This window comes from Phoenix dactylifera, unplaced genomic scaffold (genome assembly GCF_009389715.1).
Source record: "Phoenix dactylifera cultivar Barhee BC4 unplaced genomic scaffold, palm_55x_up_171113_PBpolish2nd_filt_p 000112F, whole genome shotgun sequence".
Taxonomy (NCBI): Eukaryota; Viridiplantae; Streptophyta; class Magnoliopsida; order Arecales; family Arecaceae; genus Phoenix; species Phoenix dactylifera.
This window is the reverse complement of record NW_024067684.1, coordinates 1,296,284-1,323,930: the sequence shown is the minus strand read 5'-3', so window position 1 is coordinate 1,323,930 and position 27,647 is coordinate 1,296,284. Positions and strand designations below refer to the sequence as shown.

The 27,647-nt window shown below is 39.2% G+C and overlaps 2 protein-coding genes and 1 non-coding gene across 3 annotated transcripts; 2 read left to right on the top strand and 1 right to left on the bottom strand.

Annotated features, from left to right (window-relative positions):
• The first annotated feature begins 428 nt into the window (after window positions 1-428).
• LOC103718873 lies at window positions 429-14,192 on the top strand. Its single transcript, XM_008807873.4, has 3 exons — window positions 429-1,325; window positions 2,611-2,779; window positions 13,520-14,192. Exons 1-3 carry the CDS (start codon window positions 579-581, stop codon window positions 14,005-14,007), a joined length of 1,404 nt encoding a protein of 467 aa, XP_008806095.1. The 5' UTR covers window positions 429-578; the 3' UTR covers window positions 14,008-14,192.
• A 1,062-nt stretch (window positions 14,193-15,254) lies between these two features.
• On the bottom strand, window positions 15,255-18,292 carry LOC103718891. The gene is made up of 3 exons (XM_008807892.4): window positions 17,449-18,292; window positions 16,880-17,034; window positions 15,255-15,748 (listed from the first exon to the last, which is right to left on the bottom strand). Exons 1-3 carry the CDS (start codon window positions 17,966-17,968, stop codon window positions 15,422-15,424), a joined length of 1,002 nt encoding a protein of 333 aa, XP_008806114.2. The 5' UTR covers window positions 17,969-18,292; the 3' UTR covers window positions 15,255-15,421.
• TRNAP-CGG lies at window positions 17,140-17,211 on the top strand. The gene has a single exon. It is a non-coding gene; the product is annotated as a tRNA-Pro (tRNA).
• Window positions 18,293-27,647: the final 9,355 nt, after the last annotated feature.

Genomic DNA, 27,647 nt, shown 5'->3' with positions numbered 1-27,647 from the left:
TTCTAAATATTTTTATCGATATAGATCGTGCATATATATGTATGTATGTGTGTTACGTGTATAATTCAAATTTTTAATATACCTTTTAGATTAAACTTCATCTTTGGCCATGTATTTACACCAACTCCAATTGAAATGGGAACCCTTTCCTAAATTCTTAAGATAAATTGCATCATTTGGATATGGGTCTTAGTGCAATGGATCTTAGGATTCTGAACACAAGCTATTTAACAAAAACTTCAATGATCCATGATTGAATGGGACCACAAATTGATGCATCACAATTGTCATTGCTTCCATCATTAATTTTGTACCATGCAAAGATGATACGATTGATCAATAATATTAATATACTAGCAATCATCATATAGTTTTCATGTACCGACAGTTACCACGTACTCTGTGAATAATTCAACAACATCATCCATGAGCGAAGGAAAATCCCGGCATCCGCAAAGAGACGTTTCGACTCCATTCTCTTACAATATATATAGAAAACAAAAGGAAGCCAAACCAAGCATCAAACACCACCTCTCCCTCCCTCCTTCCTCCACTCCATCTCTTCCTCACAATCAACGATGGATTCCCAAACCCTCGGCGGCGATTTATCGAAGGGCCGGCCTGTCGGCGGCACCGAGTTCAGCTGGTGCCAGGCCGTCCCGGGCGGCACCGGCATCACCGTTCTCGCCATCTTCCTTTCCCGCCCCGTCTCCCTCCCCGCCCTCCAATCCGCTCTCCAGTCCCTCCAAACCTCCCACCCCATCCTCTCCGCCGTCCTCGCCGCCGCCGACACCCCCCAACCCCTCCTCTCCATCCCCTCCTCCCCTCCTCCACTCCGCCTCCGCCGCCTCCCAGCCGCCGACCTGATCGCCGCCCTCCCCTCCGCCTCCCATCTCCACTCCCTCCTCGAGCACGAGCTGAACCAGAACCCCTGGTCCGACCCGGCCGACGAAACCGGGGTCTTCTTCGCCACCCTCTACGAGCTGCCCGAACCGGGCCGGTCGGTCCTCGCGCTCCGGTTCCATACCGCGGTCTGCGACCGGACCGCGGGTGTGGCGGTCTTGAAGGAACTCTTGGACCGGCTGGGGGGAGATTCTGGGAATAGTGGAAAGGGGAAAGAGGAAGGGATCATTCTGGGAATAGAGGATTTGATTCCAAAAAAGGACGCGTGGAAGCCGTTCTGGGCGCGGGGGAGGGACCTGGTCGGGTACTCGATGAACGGTCTGAGGGCGTCGACGCTTCGGTTCGATGACGCCGGTTCGGACCGGGCTTCGCGCGTGGTGAGGCTGGTGTTGAGCCTGGAGGAGACCCAGGGACTCCTCACGGTAAGCGATGGCTTCATGTTACTTAATCTGTGGTGTCCGGATTCAATTATGGCCGTTTGATCTTTGGTACGGAAAAAAACGATGACAGGGACCATCAATGAAACGTGAGCCTCAGAAAACTTATCTATCCCCTCCCCTTGCCTTAATGATGTTTCTTTAGAAACGCAAAGGCATGGAAGTCTGGCCGAATATCCCAGCCAGAGGGGAGAGTATCAAACCCAAGCCCAATGTTTTCTTTGTATCAAAACAAGAAATTTTATTGTTAGCTACATTAAACATTATTTGTTTAAGTAATTTTATTATTATTATTTTTTGAAACAAGGTGTCTGAGTTGGGAATTTTGGAGAAAATATCCACATTCTTTTTGCAAAATCAATTCAGTATCATAATAACATACTCTCCCACACTCAAATGAATGCCTGCATTTAATTGATGGATGAATATTATTGTAGCTAGTGCACAAATTTTGGTAGTACATTGATGTAAATAAGGTACACCAATGCACAAGTAAAATGTTATTAAAATTAGTTTGAGGATAGGAGTTATAGTAAAATCTAAAAGAGATTGTTTTTGTTAAATTAAGAAAAATTTGACTTATTTTTTTGCAAAAATCAAATGAATTGCATTTTCTTAGAAGTTTTCTTGGGAATTACACTAGCATATCTATAAGACACGGCCTCAAAAAATTATTATCTAGAAAGTGAGGCCAGTTTAAATATTTCTAGTGTTTACTGCTGCAAATATTTTTAGGTGATTGGACAAGGCTTATTAGGAAATAAAGATCACCCTGAAATTAAAAAAAATCTGTTTTAGGGAAGTTGGAAATTAAAAAAAATCATAAATTTGAACCTATTATATATTTCTTGTATCAAGATTTCATAGCATATTCTCTCAAAAATAAAAAAAAAAGATTTTATAACATCATAAATTTGAACTTAGCAGCCTATTTTGTAGATTTTTCTGTTTCAATCATTCATTTCCAGAATTCTTCCAAAATATTGACAAAGTTTTTTCAAGGAACCAAAGGATACATCTAGCTATGACATAGAAATAAAATACATATGAAAGGTTAGTCAATATTGTTAATAGCAATGCTAAAATAACAATAAGCATCATAAATAACTATAAAGTCAGGATTAGCATCCTGAAATTTTTGTTTATATAGGGTTGACCACCAAGAGCAATGCCCATGGCCTTTTGTTTGTAATGGTTATTACTAATTTAGCACTTCTCTACTTTAAATGCTTCATTGTTTAGACAGAAACATTTCATGTTTTGAAATCAGGCATGCAAGGCAAGAGAAGTCAAGCTCTGTGCTGCTATGTCAGCTGCAGCACTAGTTGCTGCACATTCTTCTCAGCATTTCGAAAGCAATCAGCAGAGGTCTTACATGGTTGCAACCCTCATCGATAGCCGAAAGTATCTGAAACCCGTTCTACATGATAACAATATTGGTAAGCCCTTACAAAACCATATCTCATTGATTTTGGAGATATTGATTAGATAATAAAGCTAAGAGCAGTGCTACAGTAACACCAACATTTCAGACATTGGAGTTACACACAGAATCTGTGGCTGTCTGTGATGGTGTGCGTGCAGAGGGCTAAGCATGAATTTCAGAAAATTTTTATGCGGAAAGAACGGGTTAAACATTTTAACCAAAAACATGCTTGATATTTTAGATATTTTAACTCTGGTACCAGTCGAAGACAGTCTTCAACTGCACATCACATGTGGCGCAGGCTCAGTCCCAATACATAGGGTGACACCCGCGCATGCCTATCAAAGCACTCATCATATGAGCCCCCGGGTGGAGAGCCACGCTTCGTCACACGATCACGCGTGAGAGTTCCCGAGAATTGGATAGTCTCCACTAATCCTTTGCTTTGACACCAAATATCACAAAGCCCTCAGATCCCGAGGATTGTGTAATTCAAATCAATATGCATAAATCACAATTTCTTGTGATTTGAAGATTGAGATCATATCTCAACCATAAAAGAGATCAGATCTCTTACCTTTAGAAGGGGGTTCCTTCAAGGATGCTTCGCAGCCGCACAAGCGTCCGGCCTCGATGACTCGTCCACGCGAAGCTCCGGAATGATCAGCTTCCCGGGGAGTGCTAGCTCGCAGGGAGGCAGAAGGTTGGCTGAAAGGGAGAAGGAAGAAGATGGACCTTCACAGCTCAAGAACTCCTTCTTGGGCTTTCACCTTCAGAACTACTCTCTCCTCTCACTCTCTTTCTCTGGTGCTCTCCATGTGTTGGGAAGAAGGAAGAGGGGTGGCCTATTTATAGGCCAAGAAGAAGGTGAGGTGTCCCTATGAGGTGTCCTGTGAGGTGTCCTGCCAGGACACATGTCACACATGCAAGGAAGAGAGATGTCCTGCTCCGCCACGTGTCACGCATGCAAAGGGGTGAGGTGGCCTGGAGGGCGATGTCATGGATGACCTCATGAGGCAGATGAGGTCATGGATGACATCAGGAGGAGTGTGAGGTGTCCAGGCCCGCCACATGTCACACATGCAAGCAAAAGAGGTGTCCTGCTCCACCACGTGTCACGCATGCAAGCAAAAGAGGTGTCCTGCTCCGCCACGTGTCACGCATGCAAAGGGGTGAGGTGGCCGGGATGTGGGTCCCACATACAGTATGTGGGTCCCACCTAAGCAGGACATGGGTCCCACATACAGTATGTGGGTCCCACCTAGGCAGGACGTGGGTCCCACATACAGTATGTGGGTCCCACATAGGGAAGGAAGTCCTAGTCATACTAGGATCATAATTGATTTTAATCCAATTTGACTCAAGCCAAATCTGATTTGGTTGGGGCAAATTAGACATTTTCACCAAACCAATTTTGGTGTCAATTACGGTTTTACCAACTTCAAATCATATTTGAATTTGGTCAAGCCCAATCTCTATTACTCAATCAAATTGAGTCTAATCAGTGATCTAATCACCAATTAACTTCTCCAAGCAACAATTGCTTAGGGCAATCAGTCAATCACATTGACTATTTTACCTCTAGACGATTCTCAATCGTCAATCAGCCATTTGATCAATCCAGAAACTTCTAAGCGTGTGACCTCACAGGTTCGAACCTAAGCCGGTAGTACAAGAACACTTCCTGCACTAATCGAAGTAACCATCTAGCAATGGGACCCGACGACCGGATAGGCCGAATAGATGCAAAGCAACATTCTAGAACCTATGGACTATGGTTACTGCATAATTCATCCTCTTGACCAGAAAATGCCCAGGATGGGTTTAGAGTCTGTCTACCCTGAAACGATCCATCCGGAAATATGTTTCAATTCAATAAGTCAAGTGATAGTGATTTGACTTTTCCTGGCCAGGGTACTACTTAATTGAAAACACAAGGCATTCACCCTTATTTCTAAGGGAGGTCAATCCCATCTTGATCTGCAACTGACTACCACAAGTACTTGACTGGACCCAGAAACCTTTCGTCGCTGGATTAGAAATTCAGGTAGTCCGGCACCAAAGTACAGTGAGTTGCTTGCAAGCCACCGGTTGCAATCTCAGGTCTAAAGGATACATATACCCATATCCACTCGGAACAACTCTTGACAAGAGAGAGTCCGTCAATTGGTCACGTTCAGTGAACGTACACTACCATTCACCTGTATACCATACTAGTATCTCTATACTCTTTGGTTTGGAAGACAACCAACAAATATGATACACAATGACCTACGCCCGATAATACTATCGTCCTATTAATAGTATATCATACGGTCATGAACATTTAAGGACCTGTGTGACAAAATCATATTTCATTACACAAAGCAGTCCTAAGGACTTCATCACATCGGAGTTTGTGAAGATGTTCTGGTGATGAATAAATACCATGTTATTTATAATTGATTCAAATACATTTACAATCAACAATTGATTGGATTTAGGACATAATTTCCAACAACTCCCACTTGAACTAAAGCCAATCAGTACAGTATCGTATACCCATCTTCAAGTAATGATGGTCAAACTCCTTTACACTGAGGGCCTTAGTGAAGGGGTCGGCTAAGTTATCCTTCCCGTCAATCTTTTGAAGATCAACGTCACCTCGTTCTACTATCTCACGAACCAGGTGATATCTGCGCAGAATGTGCTTGGTGCGCTGGTGAGCTCTTGGTTCCTTGGCCTGAGCGATGGCACCAGTGCTATCCGAATAGACAAGGACTGGTCCACTAAGGGAGGGTGCAACTCCGAGCTCAGCAATGAACTTCCGCAGCCACACAGCTTCTTTTGCCGCATCCGATGCCGCAATGTACTCCGCCTCGCACACAGAGTCCGCTATAGTAGTCTGCTTGGAACTCTTCCAACAGACAGCCCCACCATACAGGGTAAAAACATAACCAGACACAGACTTGCTATCATCACGGTCTGATTGAAAACTTGAATCGGTATAACCGACAAGTCTCAACTCAGTATCTCCATAAACAAGCCACTTATCCTTAGTATTTCTCAAATACTTGAGGATAGTCTTTACAACTTTCCAGTGGCTTTCTCCTGGGTCAGATTGGTACCTACTCACTACTCCTAGTGAATACGCCACATCTGGTCTAGTACAAGTCATAGCATACATAATAGATCCCACAGCAGAGGCATATGGAATTCTACTCATACGCTCTCTTTCTTGGGGAGTTATGGGGCAATCTCCTTTAGAAAGAGTAATTCCATGACCTATCGGAAGATAGCCTTTCTTGGAATTTTCCATGCTGAAACGTTTCAGCACAGTATTTATGTACATGGATTGGGACAGACCGAGCAACCTCCTAGATCTATCTCTATAGATCTTCATCCCAAGGATGTAGGATGCTTCTCCCAAATCCTTCATGGAGAATTGTGATGAAAGCCATATTTTTACTCCCTGTAGTGCAGCAATGTCATTCCCTATTAGGAGAATATCATCCACATATAGTACAAGAAATAAGACTACCGTACCATTAGCTCATTTGTATATGCAAGGTTCCTCTTCGTTCTTAACGAAGCCATAAGTTTTGATAACCCTGTCAAAACGAATGTTCCAACTCCGAGATGCCTGCTTTAGTCCATATATGGACTTTTGCAGCCTACACACCTTAGACTCATCTGCAGAAATAAAACCTTCAGGCTGTATCATATACACCTGTTCCTCTAAATCTCCATTTAGAAAAGCGGTTTTAACATCCATCTGCCAGATCTCAAAGTCCAGATGGGCCGCAATCGCAAGCATGATCCGAATGGATTTCAGCATTGCCACAGGCGAAAACGTTTCGTCATAGTCAATACCATAACGCTGACGAAATCCCTGGGCAACCAGACGAGCTTTATAGGTTTCCACCTTTCCGTCTGCGCCTCTTTTCCGTTTGAAAATCCACTTACACCCTATGGGTTTAAATCCTTCGGGTGGGTCAACCAATGTCCATACATCATTGACCTTCATGGAATCCATTTCAGATTCCATGGCTCCAAGCCATTTATCAGAGTCAGACCTTTGCATAGCATCCATATAGGTGACGGGATCCTCATCGTTCTCATCGAGACCAATGGGATCATTGTCCCGGACAAGAAAACCATAGTATCTATCCGGTTGATGCGGTACTCTACCGGATCGCCTAACGGGTGCAACCTTAATGGGTTCTGAGTTTGATCCAATCAAATCAGACTCTAACGGTTCAGTTCTAGTTGTCTGATCCTCTACCTGTTGAACTTCATCAAGCTCAACCTTAGAGCTGTTCGTTCTTTCACCAAGAAATTTCTTCTCCAAGAAGACAGCTCTATTGCTGACGAACAACCTTTGTTCATTAACCTGGTAGAAATAATACCCTTTGGTTTCTTTTGGGTAGCCGACAAAAAGACATTCTTCCGACCTAGCTTCCAGTTTATCTGCTTTCAAACGACGGACGTAGGCTGGAGACCCCCAAACTTTAAGGTGAGAGAGTACAGGCTTTTGACCGGTCCATATCTCATATGGAGTTTTAGTCACAGATTTACTGGGAACTCTATTAAGAATATAACAAGCGGTCTCAAGTGCATAACCCCAAAATGATAAGGGCAAAACTGTAAACCCCATCATGGATCGGACCATGTCCAACAGAGTCTGATTCCTCCTTTCAGACACACCATTATGCTGCGGTGTTTCGGGAGGGGTCCACTGAGAGAGAATCCCATTCTCCTCCAGATATGTCAAGAAATCACTGGAGAGGTATTCACCACCTCGATCAGATCGAAGTATCTTAATACACTGTCCAGTTTGTTTCTCTACTTCATTACGGTATAATTTGAACATTTCAAATGATTCATACTTGTGTTTCATAAGAAACACATACCCATACCGAGATAGGTCGTCGGTAAATGTAATGAAATAGCTGTATCCACCTCTTGCACTAGTGCTCATAGGTCCACATACATCCGAATGTACAAGACCTAATACAGCACCAGCTCGTATACCTTTTCCAGTAAAAGGCGACTTGGTCATTTTTCCAAGAAGACAAGACTCACAGGTAGGTAATGATTCACAATCATTAATATTTAAAATATCCAGTGAGGCCAACCTGTTGATCCTGTTCTTGTTAATATGACCTAGCCTACAATGCCAAAGGTAGATATCAGAGACATCATCAGATCTAGGGCGTTTACTTGTAGTGTACATTACACTAACAGGTTGTGACAATACATAAATGCCATTGTTTAATCGTCCATTGATTACTGTAACACCATTCATAATGATATCACAATAATCCTTCTTTATACAAATTTCATAACCGTTTAAGGCCAAATGACCAACGGAAATGACATTCATTAAGAAACTAGGACAATAGTGACATTCACCAAGGGCAATTATGTGAGAATTTGAAACAATTTGAATATTACCTAATGCAAGAACTGGAACAGTTCTTCCATCTCCAACATTTAGGAATTTCTCATTGTTACCGAAATTCTCAATGACTTGCAGTCCTTTCAACGTATTACAGATATTAAAAGGACTTCCGGTATCCAATACCCAAGTCATCATATCACATACAGAGAAATTATAAGGTGTTATCATATAACCACCTTGACCAGCAACTCTTTGCTGATTTCTCTCATTAGCACTCGAGTTAGCCTGATTCTTAATCAAAGGTCTAGTCGGCTCATCACTATCCAATAGTGATAGGGGGAACTTATAAGAGGACATTTCTGCATAAAGGATAAAACCATGGCCTTATTAGTAAATGAATCAATTAATCTAAAGATATGGATTTTAGTCTAAAGATCCTTCCACTATTTTATACGAATCAGGAGCCTCTACCTCTAATCCGAAGAATTACTCTTAATTCTTTAGTGGGCACTAGAATCCAATAGGCTATACCTAGGCCCGACTTTGGTCGGTATCAACCCAAATACACCTAAAGGTAGGTTCATAACAAATTGCTTCAACTAAACAACTTCTAGTGATCATTCTGCCCCAGGAAGCACTTCAGCAGGCGTATATCGACACTACTAAAAGTCCCGGTCAGGTCCAACCATTAACATGTAGCAATCAATGCAAACTATCTAATAGATGGTCAAGCCCGACTTTGGCCGGTATCCAACCGGACCACCCATTCCAATAGTTGCAACCGACTCATCATTATTGTATGACAATTCCAATGGCCGATACGCACCAGTGCGCGCACGCGCCTCCAATGTATATAGACGTATTGGACTCATTATCACACAACTAATGGGAGGCTATGACGTGGTCATCTCCATTAACCATATCATTTTATGGACCTAATAATTTAGAGGATTTTTATAATAAAAAGCTGACTCAATCCAAATCCTCCCACTGACTTCATAAGTCAGGTATCATAGGAAATAGATTCAAGTCAGTGCACCTAAATCAGTCCAACTGATTTTCTTACAGGCATGGGTCAATTAGAGTCAATCAGAGATCTGATCAAAAGAGATTCACCAAGATGGCCAGGTAAGTGAGATCAGCGGAAGGGTATGCCATTAACTTGACTGGACCGAAACCCAGCAAGTAGCTCCCAATTAAAAACCTACTGATTACAGTTGCCTTTGACACCAGCTGGTTTATCAATTTCAATTCGATCAATATCATAACTCAAGCTCAACCACGAAGCCTAAATCAACATCCATTTGGTCTAATCAAAGACATGGACTTGATCAACTACAACTATTGCAAAGATCAAGAGCAATCTTGACCCAATCTAAGAAACAACTTTAATTAGATTAGATCAACTACTCTACCAAGTTTGATTTCAACCATTGAGTCCAAATCATTTGGATTTGATTTAGCTAACCCATTACCCCATGAATTATGCAATGTCTTAGACATTCAAATCACATTTAAAGTCTAGGATCTATATCATTACTCAATTCATAATTAAGTATATTACATTATTCATGTCTTATCTTTGTTTTGCATGCTCCGTAACTTTAAATCGTTAAAACACTTTTAAGATTCAAGTTAATCATGCAAACAAACATGTTCATTCATCATATGAATAACATAATGAAATAATATAATTAGTTTACATCATATGTAAAAGATCACATCTTGCATAAATATTTGATATTACAAAGAACCTGGACGGGCTCTGATACCACTGATGGTGTGCGTGCAGAGGGCTAAGCATGAATTTCAGAAAATTTTTATGCGGAAAGAACGGGTTAAACATTTTAACCAAAAACATGCTTGATATTTTAGATATTTTAACTCTGGTACCAGTCGAAGACAGTCTTCAACTGCACATCACATGTGGCGCAGGCTCAGTCCCAATACATAGGGTGACACCCGCGCGTGCCTATCAAAGCACTCATCATATGAGCCCCCGGGTGGAGAGCCACGCTTCGTCACACGATCACGCGTGAGAGTTCCCGAGAATTGGATAGTCTCCACTAATCCTTTGCTTTGACACCAAATATCACAAAGCCCTCAGATCCCGAGGATTGTGTAATTCAAATCAATATGCATAAATCACAATTTCTTGTGATTTGAAGATTGAGATCATATCTCAACCATAAAAGAGATCAGATCTCTTACCTTTAGAAGGGGGTTCCTTCAAGGATGCTTCGCAGCCGCACAAGCGTCCGGCCTCGATGACTCGTCCACGCGAAGCTCCGGAATGATCAGCTTCCCGGGGAGTGCTAGCTCGCAGGGAGGCAGAAGGTTGGCTGAAAGGGAGAAGAAGAAGATGGACCTTCACAGCTCAAGAACTCCTTCTTGGGCTTTCACCTTCAGAACTACTCTCTCCTCTCACTCTCTTTCTCTGGTGCTCTCCATGTGTTGGGAAGAAGGAAGAGGGGTGGCCTATTTATAGGCCCAAGAAGAAGGTGAGGTGTCCCTATGAGGTGTCCTGTGAGGTGTCCTGCCAGGACACATGTCACACATGCAAGGAAGAGAGATGTCCTGCTCCGCCACGTGTCACGCATGCAAAGGGGTGAGGTGGCCTGGAGGGCGATGTCATGGATGACCTCATGAGGCAGATGAGGTCATGGATGACATCAGGAGGAGTGTGAGGTGTCCAGGCCCGCCACATGTCACACATGCAAGCAAAAGAGGTGTCCTGCTCCACCACGTGTCACGCATGCAAGCAAAAGAGGTGTCCTGCTCCGCCACGTGTCACGCATGCAAAGGGGTGAGGTGGCCGGGATGTGGGTCCCACATACAGTATGTGGGTCCCACCTAAGCAGGACATGGGTCCCACATACAGTATGTGGGTCCCACCTAGGCAGGACGTGGGTCCCACATACAGTATGTGGGTCCCACATAGGGAAGGAAGTCCTAGTCATACTAGGATCATAATTGATTTTAATCCAATTTGACTCAAGCCAAATCTGATTTGGTTGGGGCAAATTAGACATTTTCACCAAACCAATTTTGGTGTCAATTACGGTTTTACCAACTTCAAATCATATTTGAATTTGGTCAAGCCCAATCTCTATTACTCAATCAAATTGAGTCTAATCAGTGATCTAATCACCAATTAACTTCTCCAAGCAACAATTGCTTAGGGCAATCAGTCAATCACATTGACTATTTTACCTCTAGACGATTCTCAATCGTCAATCAGCCATTTGATCAATCCAGAAACTTCTAAGCGTGTGACCTCACAGGTTCGAACCTAAGCCGGTAGTACAAGAACACTTCCTGCACTAATCGAAGTAACCATCTAGCAATGGGACCCGACGACCGGATAGGCCGAATAGATGCAAAGCAACATTCTAGAACCTATGGACTATGGTTACTGCATAATTCATCCTCTTGACCAGAAAATGCCCAGGATGGGTTTAGAGTCTGTCTACCCTGAAACGATCCATCCGGAAATATGTTTCAATTCAATAAGTCAAGTGATAGTGATTTGACTTTCCCTGGCCAGGGTACTACTTAATTGAAAACACAAGGCATTCACCCTTATTTCTAAGGGAGGTCAATCCCATCTTGATCTGCAACTGACTACCACAAGTACTTGACTGGACCCAGAAACCTTTCGTCGCTGGATTAGAAATTCAGGTAGTCCGGCACCAAAGTACAGTGAGTTGCTTGCAAGCCACCGGTTGCAATCTCAGGTCTAAAGGATACATATACCCATATCCACTCGGAACAACTCTTGACAAGAGAGAGTCCGTCAATTGGTCACGTTCAGTGAACGTACACTACCATTCACCTGTATACCATACTAGTATCTCTATACTCTTTGGTTTGGAAGACAACCAACAAATATGATACACAATGACCTACGCCCGATAATACTATCGTCCTATTAATAGTATATCATACGGTCATGAACATTTAAGGACCTGTGTGACAAAATCATATTTCATTACACAAAGCAGTCCTAAGGACTTCATCACATCGGAGTTTGTGAAGATGTTCTGGTGATGAATAAATACCATGTTATTTATAATTGATTCAAATACATTTACAATCAACAATTGATTGGATTTAGGACATAATTTCCAACAGTCTGATGGATCTGTTCTTTGATATACTACATAGTGGGGCAATTGGGAAGTTTTACATGCCAGTTGTGTAACTTCTTTTTTTTTTTGGTGTAACATTGCTGTTTTACTGTAACATTTTACTCAATCTAACAACTATACCAATGGATGTCAAGGTAGACTATATTAGCTCCCTGATTATGGTGTTCCCAAAAAAAGTGGGTAAATAATTTCACTGATAGACAATAATATCATCTGTTAACTATGATAAAGTCAGGTACCCAAGCCCTTTGAAAAGCTGTACCACATTTCTTTTGGGGCTAAAAGATGAGATAGTAAACTAATTAAATATACGAAGTGATATCAGGGTAAACAACAATTAATTTCATGAATATTTTTTTATTGGAAAAGTTGGTCATTGAATTCAAGAAATCTCAAATTTCACTTGAAGCACAGAAGTGAATCTCTGGTGTCGGATAAAAAAATTTAGTAGGAGTGGTACTATATTTACTAAGAACTGGCCTTCCACACCCTAAGCCTGATTCCAAACCCATGCAAAAAATAAGAGATGGTGATTGTGTTCTGTGTATCTCACATTTTATGCTGTTGTTGTTTGCTGTCTCTTCTTCTCCTTCTTCTTCATCTTCTTCTCCTTTTTTTACCTTGAAATTTAAAATAAATAAAATAACTGAAGTGTCCCTAGTCACAACATTGTTAGATAACTTAAAAGCTATCAAAAAACATCAATTATGCTAGTTCAACAGGGAAGTCAGAGATCAACTCCATATCCATTCCCTCTTGTTTGCTTTCGTCCACCAATTCGTCTGCAACCCCATTCCATTCATAATACATATGATGGTCTTCTATTAAGCAAAAGAAACATGTATTCTATGATCAGCTGTATGATTCAAGGTATTCACTTAGCCTGTCTAAGTATAGAGATAAGGGTGAGGGAGTTGCTGATCTAGCATTTTTTGATGAAAGCTCATATGTAGTACTTTCCCTTAAATTGCCAACTAGTCAACTTCAAAGTTTTTATCTTAATAGAAAGAGGGATTTATGTATCAACTCTTTATCTTTTATGATTGCATTAGTGTCTTTTCTTTGTGTAAATAGAGGAGCTTTAGGAGGAATACATGTTAGTTAACAAGATAAGAATGCATTATAACGAGACCTGAAATGGCTCCAGGGGATTTCATTTCAGAGATGAGAATGTTTTTAGCAGTAAAACCCCCTAAACTACACCCTCTCATTCTGGCAGGATTTTACCATTCCGGCATTATTAATTCCTATGCCGTCCATGGAGGAGAAGATCTATGGGAGTTGGCCAATAGATGCCAAAGTGCCTACTCCAATGCCATGAAGAACAAGAAGCACCTGACCGACATTGGCGAGCTCAACTTCCTCATGTGCAAGGCCATCCAGAACCCCCACCTCACTCCTGCCTCATCACTTCGCACTGCACTCATCTCGGTCTTCGACGAGCCTGTGATATCTGAATCGTCCGAGCTGCAGCAGTATCTTGGAGTGGAGGACTATGTTGGATGCTCTTCAGTCCATGGGGTTGGCCCGTCGATCGCCTTTTTTGACACAATCCGAGATGGCCAACTGGATTGTGCTTGTGTCTACCCTTCTCCTCTCCATTCAAATAAGCAAATTCAGGAACTAGTGGAACACATGAAGGGAATTCTAATAGAAGGGAGTCATGTAAAAGTGGAAGAACTGAAGCATCCTCAGAGAGAGCAGTAAGTATGATGCATGTTTTATATATAATGATGCAATAAAATCTTTTTCTACAGACTAGGCTTCTGTGACAAACAAGTTATTGCGATCTAAAACCTGCAGCTAGAAAATTTACCAAGTCTGTAACACTTTCGCTTCAAGATATTCTCTAGATTAATTGGCTCATTTCATGGGGAGACAAATTTAGTATCTCATCACAACAAAGTATTCAGTATGCGCACTACAGTCTCAGACCGTTAGCATTGTTGAGCAGTCGAATTCTTTCTTTCTGCAACTCCAAAAGTCTCTTCAATATGATTCAATAGAACAACTCAAATTTTTTTTGTTTTGCCTGTGGTTCTTATGACTTGGTCACCACTCAATGACATTAAAATTAGGCAGTATTAGGATGCAAAACTGATCAAGAACAGGGTTCGCAGTATGATAGATTACTTTGCGTGATCACAGGAAGATAGCATATGGTATGATCAAGATATTAGTTGGTCTTCATTGGGCAGCCAAGAAGATGACATGCAGTGGCCTGTAAACTATCATCGGTCATATAAAATTATGCTGTCAATTAATATAAGCTACCACTGTCATTGAGGTAAGAACAAAAAATGTAATGCTACAAGGTTGTGACAACAACTATTTAATAGTCCTTGTGATTCAAATTGGCCACCTTTCGCCGATGAAGTACACATCAGAGAATATGGCCATTCCGATTCTGATTCCGGTCGCGAACCAAACACACCCTTGGATCCATGCTAGGTATGCGTAGAGGATTCTAAATCAAAGAAATAATATATGTACTTGGGATTTGGGTGTGGAGATGGCTCACTCGACCCGATCCCAACCTATTAACACTACTGGTTGTATATAGAAGCATAACTCGTCAATAAGCACCTTCCTTTGATCTCAAACAAACCAATATTCAAGCTAGCCTGTAACTTTTGCAAGGGTTACAAGCTCATGCTAATGAGAGGTTCTATGACACTTGCTGGACTTCGAATATTGTGATCATTCTACAGAAAGGGTCCCAAAAATCTAGTGCATTACAACAACTATTAGATCAAGTATAGGGTTCACAAATATCAAACAATAGTTGTAGATAGAAGTGTAGTTCAGCTGAGCTTGAGCTTGAGAACCAAGTTCAAGTTCAGCTCAGCTAATCTCAAACCAACTTGATGAGCTCATCCTTTGGGGCAAACTTGAGCTGAACTAAAGCAGTTCAAATCAATTGACAGTCCTAGCTATATGCGTGAGACAGATAATTGCTTTTGACTGAAGATTACCAATTAGAAGTGTCCAAAGGTATATGTACAGACCAGATAGTGAGAGACAAGATTTGCTGCAATCTCTGACCTTTTTTCAAACAATAGAAATCTTTGGAATTATATGCATGAAAAGAACTTCCAAGGCACTAAAACAAATGAAACAATCACAGAGATTTGAGGGGTATATTACAAATGGACGGTGGATGTGTGCCATCTATTAGGGTGGTCAGCGATTTGAGCATCGCGACCACTCGTTGCTGATCGCAGGTGCACAGGCAGACCAGGTCTACATACTGCATGGCTTCATGAGGGAGAAGCCCAGCCATGAAGAAGGGGAAGAGGTGGGAGTGAGTACTCTCCATCAACAACATCACTTGTTCTGCAAAAGAGGACGAGGTATCATTCTCTTCTCCAATTCGGGTTCTTTCCGCAGCCTCTAGAAGTGGTAAGAGCTCCTTCTCTTCCTCTTTGAAGTGTTCCTTGCAATGTTCCTGGCCATAAACCCAATTGTTGTTACTTAGAAAAGATCACCAATAACAAATAATATGGGCTCGTATTAAGATTTTCTCTTTTTAATTTCTTTAAATTGGTAAATATATATTTATATTTGAGTGCACTCCTTTTTTTCCATGTCCTGGAGATACCAAACCAGGAGGGTGCATCCACTATAATAGTTAGCTTGTGGCTCTAGAGGTGCTCTGACCTTATGCAGTTGTACCCAAGTGGAAGGCTGGAACTTACAATCTTATACTTCGTCCCAAGTGTTACAGAAATGATTCAGGACACCATCAAATGAAATAAGTTTAGACAACTTGAAATTTGAAGAAGAAAGAGATCTTAGATTCCTTCCTTATTTGCCTATGATTCTATGCAAAAGTTTATAAAATATTTGCCCCCCTTTTTTTTGTTATCCCCCAAATTAATCATCTTTGCCTGTTTATTGCATTCATACTTAAAGTAAACATAGAAGAAGAATTATCAACATAGGATTTCTAGATGTTGCTTTAATTGCCACCTTGGTTTGACTGTCATTCAGTGCCAGTTGCCTGTTGAGTAAAAGTTTTTTATTCCAAAGTCCTCAATGCTTGTGGCAATCTAATCATTAGCCTCTCTCCCTTATTTGAGAGTGTACAATAAAAGATACAAGTGCATGCAAAAAATCTCACCAAGACCAGAAATTAAATGAGGCATGGCCAGCCCCAAAATCAGCAAGCTAATGAATAAAGCTACAAAAAAATAAGGGGTGAGAAATCTATTTTGCCTAAACACTTCTCATTCATGACTGAAAGTTCCTATCAGCTAACTGCCCAAAGTTAGAATTATGTGGCAACTTTCTATAACCCATCAGAATTCGCATGTCAAAAAGGAAAATTATTCTATGACAAAAGATTCCAACAAGTGTTTTCCCACCCATGTAAGCAAAGTTGGTGGAAGGTTCTTAGTGTAATAATAGCTACCTCCAAATTCCTACAAGTCAGGAAGGAATCAATCATTTCACCTTTCACCTTTCGCCTTTTTTTTGTTCTTTGGCCAAAAAAAAAACAAAACAAAACAAAGCCATCAAGATATCTTAGATGCTACTCAAAGAAGCTGTTCTGTTATGATTAGGAGGAAAGAATTACTTGCAAGGTCTTGAAGCGAAGGGAGAGATTGAGCAATGCCTCCTGATAGCACGGCGCTCCTGCATCCATCGCCACCAGAGATTTGATATCCTCGTTTATCCCGTTCATTATGGGCAGGTCCCTCGCGTGCTCCTCGTTCGCCACTTTACACACCCCTAATTACCAATAAACACGAAACTAATCATAACTTGGTCACCAAATCGCCCCTAATTTACGAAACTAATCATAACTTCGTCACCAAATCGCACCTAATTTAGACTGGGCGTTTGGTCTAGTGGTATGATTCTCGCTTCGGGTGCGAGAGGTCGCGAGTTCGATTCTCGCAACGCCCCCTTTTTTAAAACTAAATAATCAAAATTTAAAATTTATTTTTTTGTAAAAATTTATTTTTTTAGCGAAAATTTAATTTTTTAACGAAAATTTAATTTTTTAACGAAAATTTAATTTTTTAGTGAAAATTTATTTTTTTAGTGAAAATTTATTTTTTAGTGAAAATTTATTTTTTTTAGTGAAATTTTATTTTTTTAGTGAAAAATTGGACGGTGGGGATAGGGAGGGTTCCGGTATACCTCTATCGGCGGCCGCCTCAAGGGCGGGGAAGAGGAGGCGCTCCTCCATCTGCGCGTGCTCCAGCATCACCTCCACCAGTTGTCCGTAACTCCGGCCCACCTTCCTTGCCTCCATCCTCCCCCCGCCTCTTCCGCCGGCGACCAGCTCCGCCGCCCACCGCACCATCACCTCCACGTGCCGCTCCACGCTCCGGTGCTGCAAAGCCGTCACCAGCGCCGCCTTCCCGGCTGCTGTTCCCCTCTCCACCGCCACCACCGGCGGCCGCGGGAACTTCGAATCGATATACCTCAGAAGCGAATCCGCGGGCCCCTCCACCGCCTCGCCGCCGCACCTGAGGAACACCGGCCCGTCGGTGGGGAAGAACTGGACGGCGACCGATTTGTAGAGGAGCGCGACGCGGATCCGCCACGCGATCGGACACGATTCCTTCCCGTAGAGCCGCACAATCGGGCCGGGCTTCGCCGCCGCCGCCGCCGGCGATCGGGTCCCATTCTTCGGTTTCGGAGAGCAGTTCCCCATGGGCTCTCGGCGAATGATCGAGAAACTTCCAGAAGAAACCGGAGACCAAAAGGAGAAGAGAATTCGAACGGCGTTCCTCTCTCTGTCTCTCTCTCGTCCCTCCGACTTCTTTGGCTACTAAAAGAGGAGGGGAGAGATGAATTGATGGCGCCGCGGGCGCAGGAGATGGAGCCGTTCCCGTTCGCTTGGTTTTATGCGGTCGGGATCATGGACTCACGGGTTTCCCGCCATCGTGTATATGGTTGATCAGACCGTCTGATGGAATATTAACGGAGATTACATTGGGGGTTCACTGGATCGGATCGGCGAGTTACGAGATTTTACCCTTTTTTAAAGTTATCCCTCGAGTCTTTATTGCTGAGACAAATTTGGTGACAAAAGATTAGTGTACTAGCCGTTGAAATTATAAAGATTCGCTGTTACCAGTATATCCATAGCACCCTCGCATGGATCCAATTCAAGCTTTCGATAATCTTATAGGATCAAAAGGGAACATAATTTTAGTCAAACAAAATTTGCATTCTACGTTGACCATGATCTACACCAAAAAATTATATAAAAACTTTGATTTCTAACCAAATCATCAACTAGATGCCAAAATATATGGCTTTAATGATATGATATTAGATTTTACTATAATATAATCATTAAAATTTAATGATTTTAAATTAATCAACAGTTAAGGAGATATATATATATATATATATATATATATATATATATATATATATATATATATATATATATATATATATATATATATCCATATATAGATCAAAATATTTAAAGTAAATTTTTTATTTATGTACTTTATCATGTAGTTTACAGTAATAATACAATTGATATCGTTTATTTTTGTACTATCTTGATGTATAAATTATAGAATATTAAAATATATAAATTTTAATTTTTGTGTATTTTTTGTAATATAGATTATGTTTAAAGGATTGGATCTTCAATTTAAATAGAAGAATGTGGAGAGGATTAACTAGTTCTTTTTCTCAAGCTTGTATTTTTTTTTTCTACGATCTTTTTTTAACTCTCATCCACAACCATATCAATACCCAATTTCTAATTAGCAGTTAGATCTCAATTCCGTCTAAATCAAAATCATACATAAATAGAAACTTTCAAACCTAGTTATTCACTTATCGGGGTTAACAATTTTCAAGATATAACTTTAGTAATTACTGGCAAATAGGCATATCTATTTGCATGTTTGATAAAATAATGATAATTAAAACAAGTTAACATTAGTATATTTTTATTTTAATTATTAATTAAAATGAGCACATAAATGATAAACATAAAGATCATTTAAAATGTAAAATCATATGAAGAATAAAACAAGTTCAAATAAAATAAAGATCATAAATAAGGAAACATAGTAAGGAGAGTAAGAAATGGATCACTTATAAAAATATAAAAATAATAAAATAAACTTCAATAAAAAACCATAAAATAAAGCTAAAAGTAAAAAAAGTAAAATATAAATATCAAAAATATAATTTTATAAATAATATAAAATAAAAATAAAATAAAATAAGTCTAAACTAAAGATACAAAACATATGTGTAAAAATAATATCAAATAACATAAAAAATAGGAAAACTAATTTGAAAAATATATCAAATGATATAAAAAAGAAGATTGAAGGATATATATTATACATAAACTAAAATGAATAAAAATAAAAACTAGAAAGTAAATATAAGAATAAAAATAAAGATATAAACGAATTTCAGAAAACTAAAAACAAAATCAAAATATTAAAGCAATAGAAAATACATATGAAACATAAAAATCTCAATTAATTATAAAAATAAAAATAAATGAATAATAAACAAAAATATTAAACTAAAAATATAAAATAAAATAGGGGGCGGGGGAGATAGCGAGGTAAGTGGAGGCGGAAAGGGCCTGAGAGGGAGACAAAGCGAGCACAACAGGGAGGATGGGGTGTCAGGTCAGAAGAGCAATGGAGGTGGTGAGCTGTAAATCTTTAACATTAAATGATATATCCTAGTAGTTTGAGATAAAGTTCATTATGAAATAAAATTATTTTGTTAATTGGTACTTAGAGGTATTTAAAGTTTTAACTTTAAGGGATTATGGGATACTAATATTTTTTAAATTTTAAATTGATTTCAGTCAAGTGGCTATACATAGAGTCCAACTCTTTTGGGATAAGATGTTTAGATGAGAGATAAAAGGTGCAATGGTTTATATATCTAACTTTACTAATTGTACTTAAGGTTGTAAATAGATTGGATAAACCTGATTCGACCCGCTTTAAAGGATTCGTGGGGTTGGGTTGGATTTTAAAATTAGACCCATTCTATTTTTTGGATCAGATTTGGATTTACTAAATTATAACTCGATCCGATCCGATCAGATCCATTCGATTTTTAGAGCAATTTTAGATTTTCTACCCTACTATCTGATCCGATCCGATTCGATCCGAATTGGTGAACTATTAGGGCCTGGAAGGGTGTTTAAAATTGTTGGAATTAATGGAGCAATGCAAGACAAGCAGCCTCATGCCTTCGTGTCACAACATCGGTCTTACCCTTGATCTTGCACTTAAATCGGCCTCAAACGGATTTTCACAACATCAGACACCTATAGCTTTCCTCTGCTGTCATCCTGTCTTCATCAGTAGTTATTCTCATCCAACTGTGCGTGGGAAAAAGGCCATCTCGTTCACCCAACAAGCGACGAGAGGAGCATGCTTAGCTCTCTTGTGTCACATCATAACTTATCTCTATGGCTGCATCTGATACTTGATTGCAATAATGGTGTTTCCCTTTAAGTTAACATTGTTTGTCAAAAAGGATATGTGCAATGCAGAGCCTGTGATTAATTACAGAGACTTCATGCATAAGGTCTGCTTTTACCAAGCTGGAGATCATTTACAGAGGAGATTAGTTAGCTTCCCGTTCGTTTTAGCTCAACATGAGCTTGATTTCAATTTGTCATGATGTATGTAATTGGATATTGCATGATATTACATGCCGCTGTTATATGATTGCAATATGGATAGATTTGCAGTAAGTTGCGAAAGAAGGAAAAAAAAAACTGGAAATTGATACTTTGGCAGCATATAACTTTGGATAAACTTTGTTTGATTTTCTTTCTTTAAATAAAATTTGGTTTATTTGGATTCAACTGCATCGAGTCCAAGCAGATGACATGCATAGCTTAACAATTTTGCACAGTCTTAAATTAGTTCGTAATGGTATCAATAGCTTAGACATTTTTACTTGTATAGTCCTGCATAATCTGCCTTCTGGAGATTTCACTCATTGCAAAAGAAACCAAGTACAATAAATGACGAGTACAAGAATCCAACCTAATCCTAATTGGATCGATCCAGACTCAATTTTTTTGGGTTGGAAGGGGGTTATATATGGACCCGATTCAATCTGACCCGAATGACCTGTCAAGTTAGAAATTTTAGATGTGGATCTGATTCGATCCGACTCAATCTTCTATTGTATTGGGTCTGAGTCCAACATTAGGACCTGAATAAGAATCCGAGTTGGGTCGGGATCACTCATGACCTAGTCTAACCCGACCCATCTGCTCCCCTAATTATACTTTTGGTGAATATTCGTAAAGTGTGGAACTAAGAATAGATCAGAGAAATGGTAGATATAAATCTAAAATATCACCCCCGTCACTCATTCAATAGTATTATGACATTATTTTTGAATAAATGGTTGAAAGAGAACAAAGTATTAGTTTTTAATAAGTGGTTCAAAGAGAACAAAACAAGTACATAATAAGATAAATATAGGTTAAAATCATGTGTTGAATTGAATCTAAAATGCTTGAGTTCAAACTCAAATCTGACTGTTAATAGAGTTAAGATTCCAAATTTGGGGCTCACTTGTTTTGATGGATCCAAACCCAAATCCGAACTCAATTTGTCCTTTACCAATTTTGGACGTCTATATAGCATGGATCAGACCGAGGCTGATCTATTAATGGCCACACTCATAAGCATTGTTTAGGTTTGTTTCAGATCCATCTTCTACACACCGAGAATCTTATCTCTGAGCGACTTTTGAATCTCCCAATTTGCTATCTACGGATGATAGGTCAAAGAGGGAACTAGTTTTTCAGTTTGTGATGGATCAAAATCATAGCCTGTGCATCCACTTATCTTTTATATATTGCACCAATCACTAGCTATCATACAGGGAAATGTTAACAAATGCCTTAGGGGGCATTTATTTAGATGATTGCTCTATCACTAATGATGTATTGGTTATTGAACTCCAGTGAAATGTTAACCCACCCATGTATTAGAGTCATTCCTTTCATATCACCATACTAGTGGTTAAGATTTATTGTAGTCAAATATAGATGTAGATATAAAGCTATCAATATTAGAGAATAAAGTTAATAATTTATATTAGAAAATAAAATTTTCTTAGAAAAATTAGATTGCTCAATCTTTTATAACAAGTTGACCTCCATTCAAATATGAGTACATTGTTTAAGATAATAAAGTAATCTTCTTAATGAATTTTAGTTGCCATTCATTAACAACACACATATGTAAGTCCGGAGAGGGAGCATGCATCAATGCTCTTCAAGACACCTAATCTCATATTCTTTAACCATGGTGTGGCTTTGTGTGTTCATGAATATTGATACATAGAGATACCTAATTAAAAACTTATTGTCTGAACAAATTTACAAGAGAAAATGAGTTTGTGTTGGTTGGAGTTCGATAAAGATATAATTGTGGTCCTATCCAAAAGAAAAAAAAATATTTTCATGATGTAATTTGCATTCTAAAATGCCTAATAGGCATTTAAAGAAAATTGTCTATAGGCTTCTTTTAGATCTTGACATTTCAAGTCTCACTAGTCCAGAATCATTTTTTGACGGTGTGCACATGCCTGGGCATCCCCTTGAAAGTTCTTAGGTCTAAAATTAATAAGAGATCAGGTGCCTAAACCAAGCTCCTTATTGGTTTTGATGAATCTTCATCCAACTAACCTAAACCCGTCTCTCCCATGGTGCCATGCTCTAATTCTGCTTCAATTTGGTTGCTAGCTCACTTCACTTTTAGCTGATCAATTGCATACCTAATTGGACCCAATTAAACCCAATTGTATCAATTAATTGGTTTACATAATTCTAACCTCAGAATTTTCACTCCCTATCTAATTCACCTTATCTCACTTCATTTAAGATTTCTAACCTTATTCTAATATTAGTTGACCAATTTTAAGCTTAATTGAGCAATTTCACAAACTCTACTAATTCGTCTTGAATCGGTTATCTCGATTCACTTGGTTCAGCTTGATTTACTAACATGCTCCAATTTTTCTCTAATTCACCTTCCTTTCCATCTTCCTTCCATCCCAATTAGTGATTCATAGGTCTAGTTCATGCTCAATTTGTTTGGATTCCTATACATGACCATCAATTAAATCCAACTTGATTATTTTGAACCAAATTTAAGATTTTCCAGAGCCATGTCAAATAAACTCAGATCGGGCTCTAATTTGAACCCTAACTACCTCTTAGTCTAGGTGTCCCAAATGTAATTTGATAATTTTTAGATATTTCTATCTCTTAATTAACATTATCCATAAAAATCTGAAAAAACATCTTAAATCCTCAAAACATGGAAAAAGAGTGAGAATAGACAATATATCTGAAAGTTTTGGGCTCCAACTCACCCTCCAAAAGGAAAGAGTTTCCAGCTCTCGAATTTAGGAGAGAGCATCAAGCCATCCAAGTTTCAAAATTAAAACACTTGTTCCATGGCTTGCTCAATAAGCAAATCAATGGATGCTGCTAGGCAAAATCTCAACCCTTTTTAAAATTTAACACTTCAAATTTCAATCATTGATTCCCCCACAACCTCTATAAGTAGACCCTAATAGAAGAGAATTAGAGTACTTCTAATCCCTTTCACGCTTTCGAACCCTTCCCCATTCCATTAGGTCCCTGTAGCTCTAGATTTCCTAAGTTTTAGGTTCTCCACCTCCCCCTTCTTCTTCCCCAATTCTTCTAGATCTAGATCCATCCAATCCAAGGAGCACCACTTCTACCCTAGATGCACGAAAGTCAAGAGCTAAGAGGAGCACAAGATAGGGGAGATCTCCTTTAGGGAGCTAAGAGGAGCTAAGAGTGTGCCTATCATGCCAAGACACTACTGGAGAAATTTTTTTTTTCATATTCTTCACCTTTCTTTTTTCCTTAAGTCTTTCTAATTATGATGCTAGCATCCAATTCCTACTTTGATTCAATAAAATTTTCTCTTTTATGTTGAAATAGCTTATCTTTGCTAATTTTTGTTATTTTATCTAGCAGGTTGTAGATTTCTTTTTTTTTTTTTCTTCGAAATTAGGCATCTAGATGGGAGGATAAGGTACAAGAATTTTTGATCCATCACCTTAGAGGTCCCTACGTATTATATCTACTATAAATCAAAGTAAATGGCACTTGGCAGAGGGACTAGAATTTTCAAGCTTTTAGGGCACAACTACCATGAACCTATTGTAGAGGCACAAGACACAAATATTTTAGTCACTTACATTGGATGAGCACGGGCCCAAGTCTTTTGTACATAAGGCTAAAGGGGGTGCCTTGTTCATCAAACCTTGCCCAAGACTTTTGTTCTATTTGATACCTCTCATCCGACCACTCTTTCATTCGGTTTTATGGTCCTCTCTATATAGGTGGCTACAAGTGGGGCTAAACAAGGAACTTTGATTCATTAGAGTAGTTTAGGCCTAGATCTGAAATCAAGAATCAGCCTGATCTAAACCCAAATCTTGGAGCTTAGTCAAGAATCCAGGTTGGCCTAGGCTTTATTGAAACAAATAGATCATAATCAATTCTCAATTGTAAATCTTTATTTCATACTGAAGAAAATATGAGAGATGCCACTAGCTGAAACCCTCCTATCGTCCTACCTCCCGTTCTCTATGCTATCTCTAGATTCGTCATTCTCTCCGTCTTTCTATCATGCTAGAAGGAAACCATCAGCTGTTCTAAGATCTTGTCTCTAACTAATGTTTATGGTCTAGTAATATGTCTTTCTTCTGATGTAAGCAAGAAATCCCAAACTTCACATATGTCTAAACTTGAGACCAAACAGAAATCATGAAGGCTTCAAACGCATAGATGAGATTGTTAGAAAATAATTATCCAAAGCCCAAAAGGATATCATGGCCACGACGAAAGCTATACTTGAACAAGCATGAAAGCCAATATCCTAAGATCCATGCCAAGATCTATTGGTGGAATAGGACAAGTTTGAGAATACAATGTGTCTTTTGACTCACAAATGTTCAATGAACATGAATTTTATAGATTAAATTAATTCATAGCAAAAATAGTAACTTTCATGCGCATCTATCCAAAAAAAAGCTTCATCATCATCAGCATGGTCAGAATTTTTATATAAAACCACTTAGGTCATATCCAGTATCGAGCAACCTTCTACTGTATCTTTGAGTTACCCAAAATGAAGGTCGAATGAGGGAGATATGGATGAATTATTAGGGGGATGTCAGTGCTGCTGAACTTCCAAATATTTGTGGAAATACCATTACACCTCATGATAGTTTAAGGATGAATTTTTTTATTTATTTTTATCCAAATTTCAATATTTATTTTTCTAAAAAACTCTTGTTAGGTAAACTAGAAAAAGTACTATTTTTTGATATTATATCTTTATTTTCTTTTAGGCAAATCGTACATGCTCATATATTTATATATGCATGCAATCTTTTATTTATAGACATAGGTACATGTGCATACTTATGCATAATTCAATATATAAATGTACACGAATTAATGGAATCAGAATAAGTACTTTTTGATAAAAGTAGTGTTTTCGGGTTAATCTAATAAATATAGAACAATCTGGAATGTTACAAACTGGCGAGCGATCCAAGCGCAGCAAAAAAAGGATCCTCGCTCGCCAAAGATTTTTTTTCCCTCTCTGCAAATGGTAATTCCATGACATTTGAGTTCATCAAGCGAAGAACAGAGATCCTTTCTCGATGAAGGTCTTCTTATCTTATTCCTCTGGGAAAGACGTGGTTCATGAGCCATTGACTCGATCATCAAGTCGAAATAAGGCGCTTTCTTGAGTTCTTTTACCCATCTATTGTACCGTGGGGAGCAGCATCCGAGCTATGGGATCGCTAGCTTATGAAAGATCATAGACTGGGGACATCTGACTGAGATAGATCATCATCTCCGAGCGAACCTCTAAATAAGAGACAAGCTGGAATCCTTGGTGCTGAAGTTCCATCTAAGTAACTTAGCCATAAGAGTCTTCTATACAATGAAAGCATGTCTCGGGATTCGATCCTTGTGCCAAATCAAGTTCGATCACAGAACAGAAGGGTGATGAGTCCTAATCAGCCACACCCTAGGTGGAACACTAAACTATACCTCTTACCTATCCTAATGGGCGAGGGTAGTTAACCAGCTCTAATTTCACCCATGAATCATGATAAGAATTCTGTATGTATGAATATGGATATAGGAAAGAAAAAATAAATGCTTCGCCGAAGCGTGTACGACATTGCCATGATTAAAAAAAAAGAGTAAGAAGGAACCCCCCTTCTCATATAAAACTAGAGGAAAAGGCCTTGTTTGCTTAAATATTAAAAAAATATGGTGAACTTGTTAACAAATACATGTATAATATGAGGATCATATGAGGATTTTAACTATATTTCCATATTTATTAGTTACCAAAATTCATTAACATTAGTAAAGAAAACATATCCTCCTAGTACATACTATAATTAACATATACAAAATCTCAAACTCTCCTAATTATGACTCCCCAGCAAGCAAATAAGATTCCAACATGGAGCTCAACCTTTCCGTACCAAAGTTACCACAAATACCGAAACGAATCAAGTCATGAAGCATAATTCCTACGCCTTTTAACAGCCATGTGATTAAACGAGGACTTAGCAGGGGACTTGGACGAGGTGGCACACAGGCAGTTGGAAGTACGTAATGGCCATGAAAAGCCAGATGATATGGATTTCTCAATCTAGTTTCTTCTTATCATTTCATAAAAAGTATATATATATATTGGTTCTTCCAGGTTTCTTTCACGTCTAGGAGACCATTGCACTGGAATCTAAGACAAGGTGTTTTCTTATGAACATTCATGTTGTTTCTGAATTTTCATGCTTATAGAAGTTCTCTTTCCATAAACTGAGAAAAATCAGCCGCCTGAATTTGGTGACATGGCTTTGTTATTGTTATCATTATATTGTTATTATTTTATTTTTGATGGCTCTATGCTGCAGCATTTGAACCGACTGATTTGATGGATTAAGGTGTTTGTTTCTTGATTTCATAGAGCATATAGTTTGAGTTTCATGAATGCACACTTGACATAAAGCTTTGGGGGCCTAAAAAGGGGAAAACAAATCAATAGCCAAAATCAAAGCACAAAAGTTTGAACCAAATTCAACAAATAAAAAACTGGTTTGCCAGCTCTCTTAGCTTATAGTAAGCTATCTAAAGGTTTAACCTACATGCCAAAACTAACAGACAACATTTGTGTTATTTTCGTTTTTGATGTCTCTTAACTTGGTTCAAGGAAGGAGATGCGGCATACCATACAGAGAAGGCTGCAAGCAAGGTGACCGCTGTCCTAGAAAGACAGATG

Bases quoted from the DNA above. Each gene is read 5' to 3' on its own strand.
- LOC103718873 (XM_008807873.4), top strand. From the start codon at position 579: ATGGATTCCCAAACCCTCGGCGGCGATTTATCGAAGGGCCGGCCTGTC. The intron at 1,326-2,610 runs GTAAGCGATGGC...TTTTGAAATCAG, and splicing joins AGACCCAGGGACTCCTCACG to GCATGCAAGGCAAGAGAAGT. The intron at 2,780-13,519 runs GTAAGCCCTTAC...TCATTCTGGCAG, and splicing joins TCTACATGATAACAATATTG to GATTTTACCATTCCGGCATT.
- LOC103718891 (XM_008807892.4), bottom strand. From the start codon at position 17,968: ATGGGGAACTGCTCTCCGAAACCGAAGAATGGGACCCGATCGCCGGCG. The intron at 17,035-17,448 runs GTATACCGGAAC...ATTGGTAATTAG, and splicing joins TGAGGCGGCCGCCGATAGAG to GGGTGTGTAAAGTGGCGAAC. The intron at 15,749-16,879 runs GTAATTCTTTCC...GTTTATGGCCAG, and splicing joins TTCGCTTCAAGACCTTGCAA to GAACATTGCAAGGAACACTT.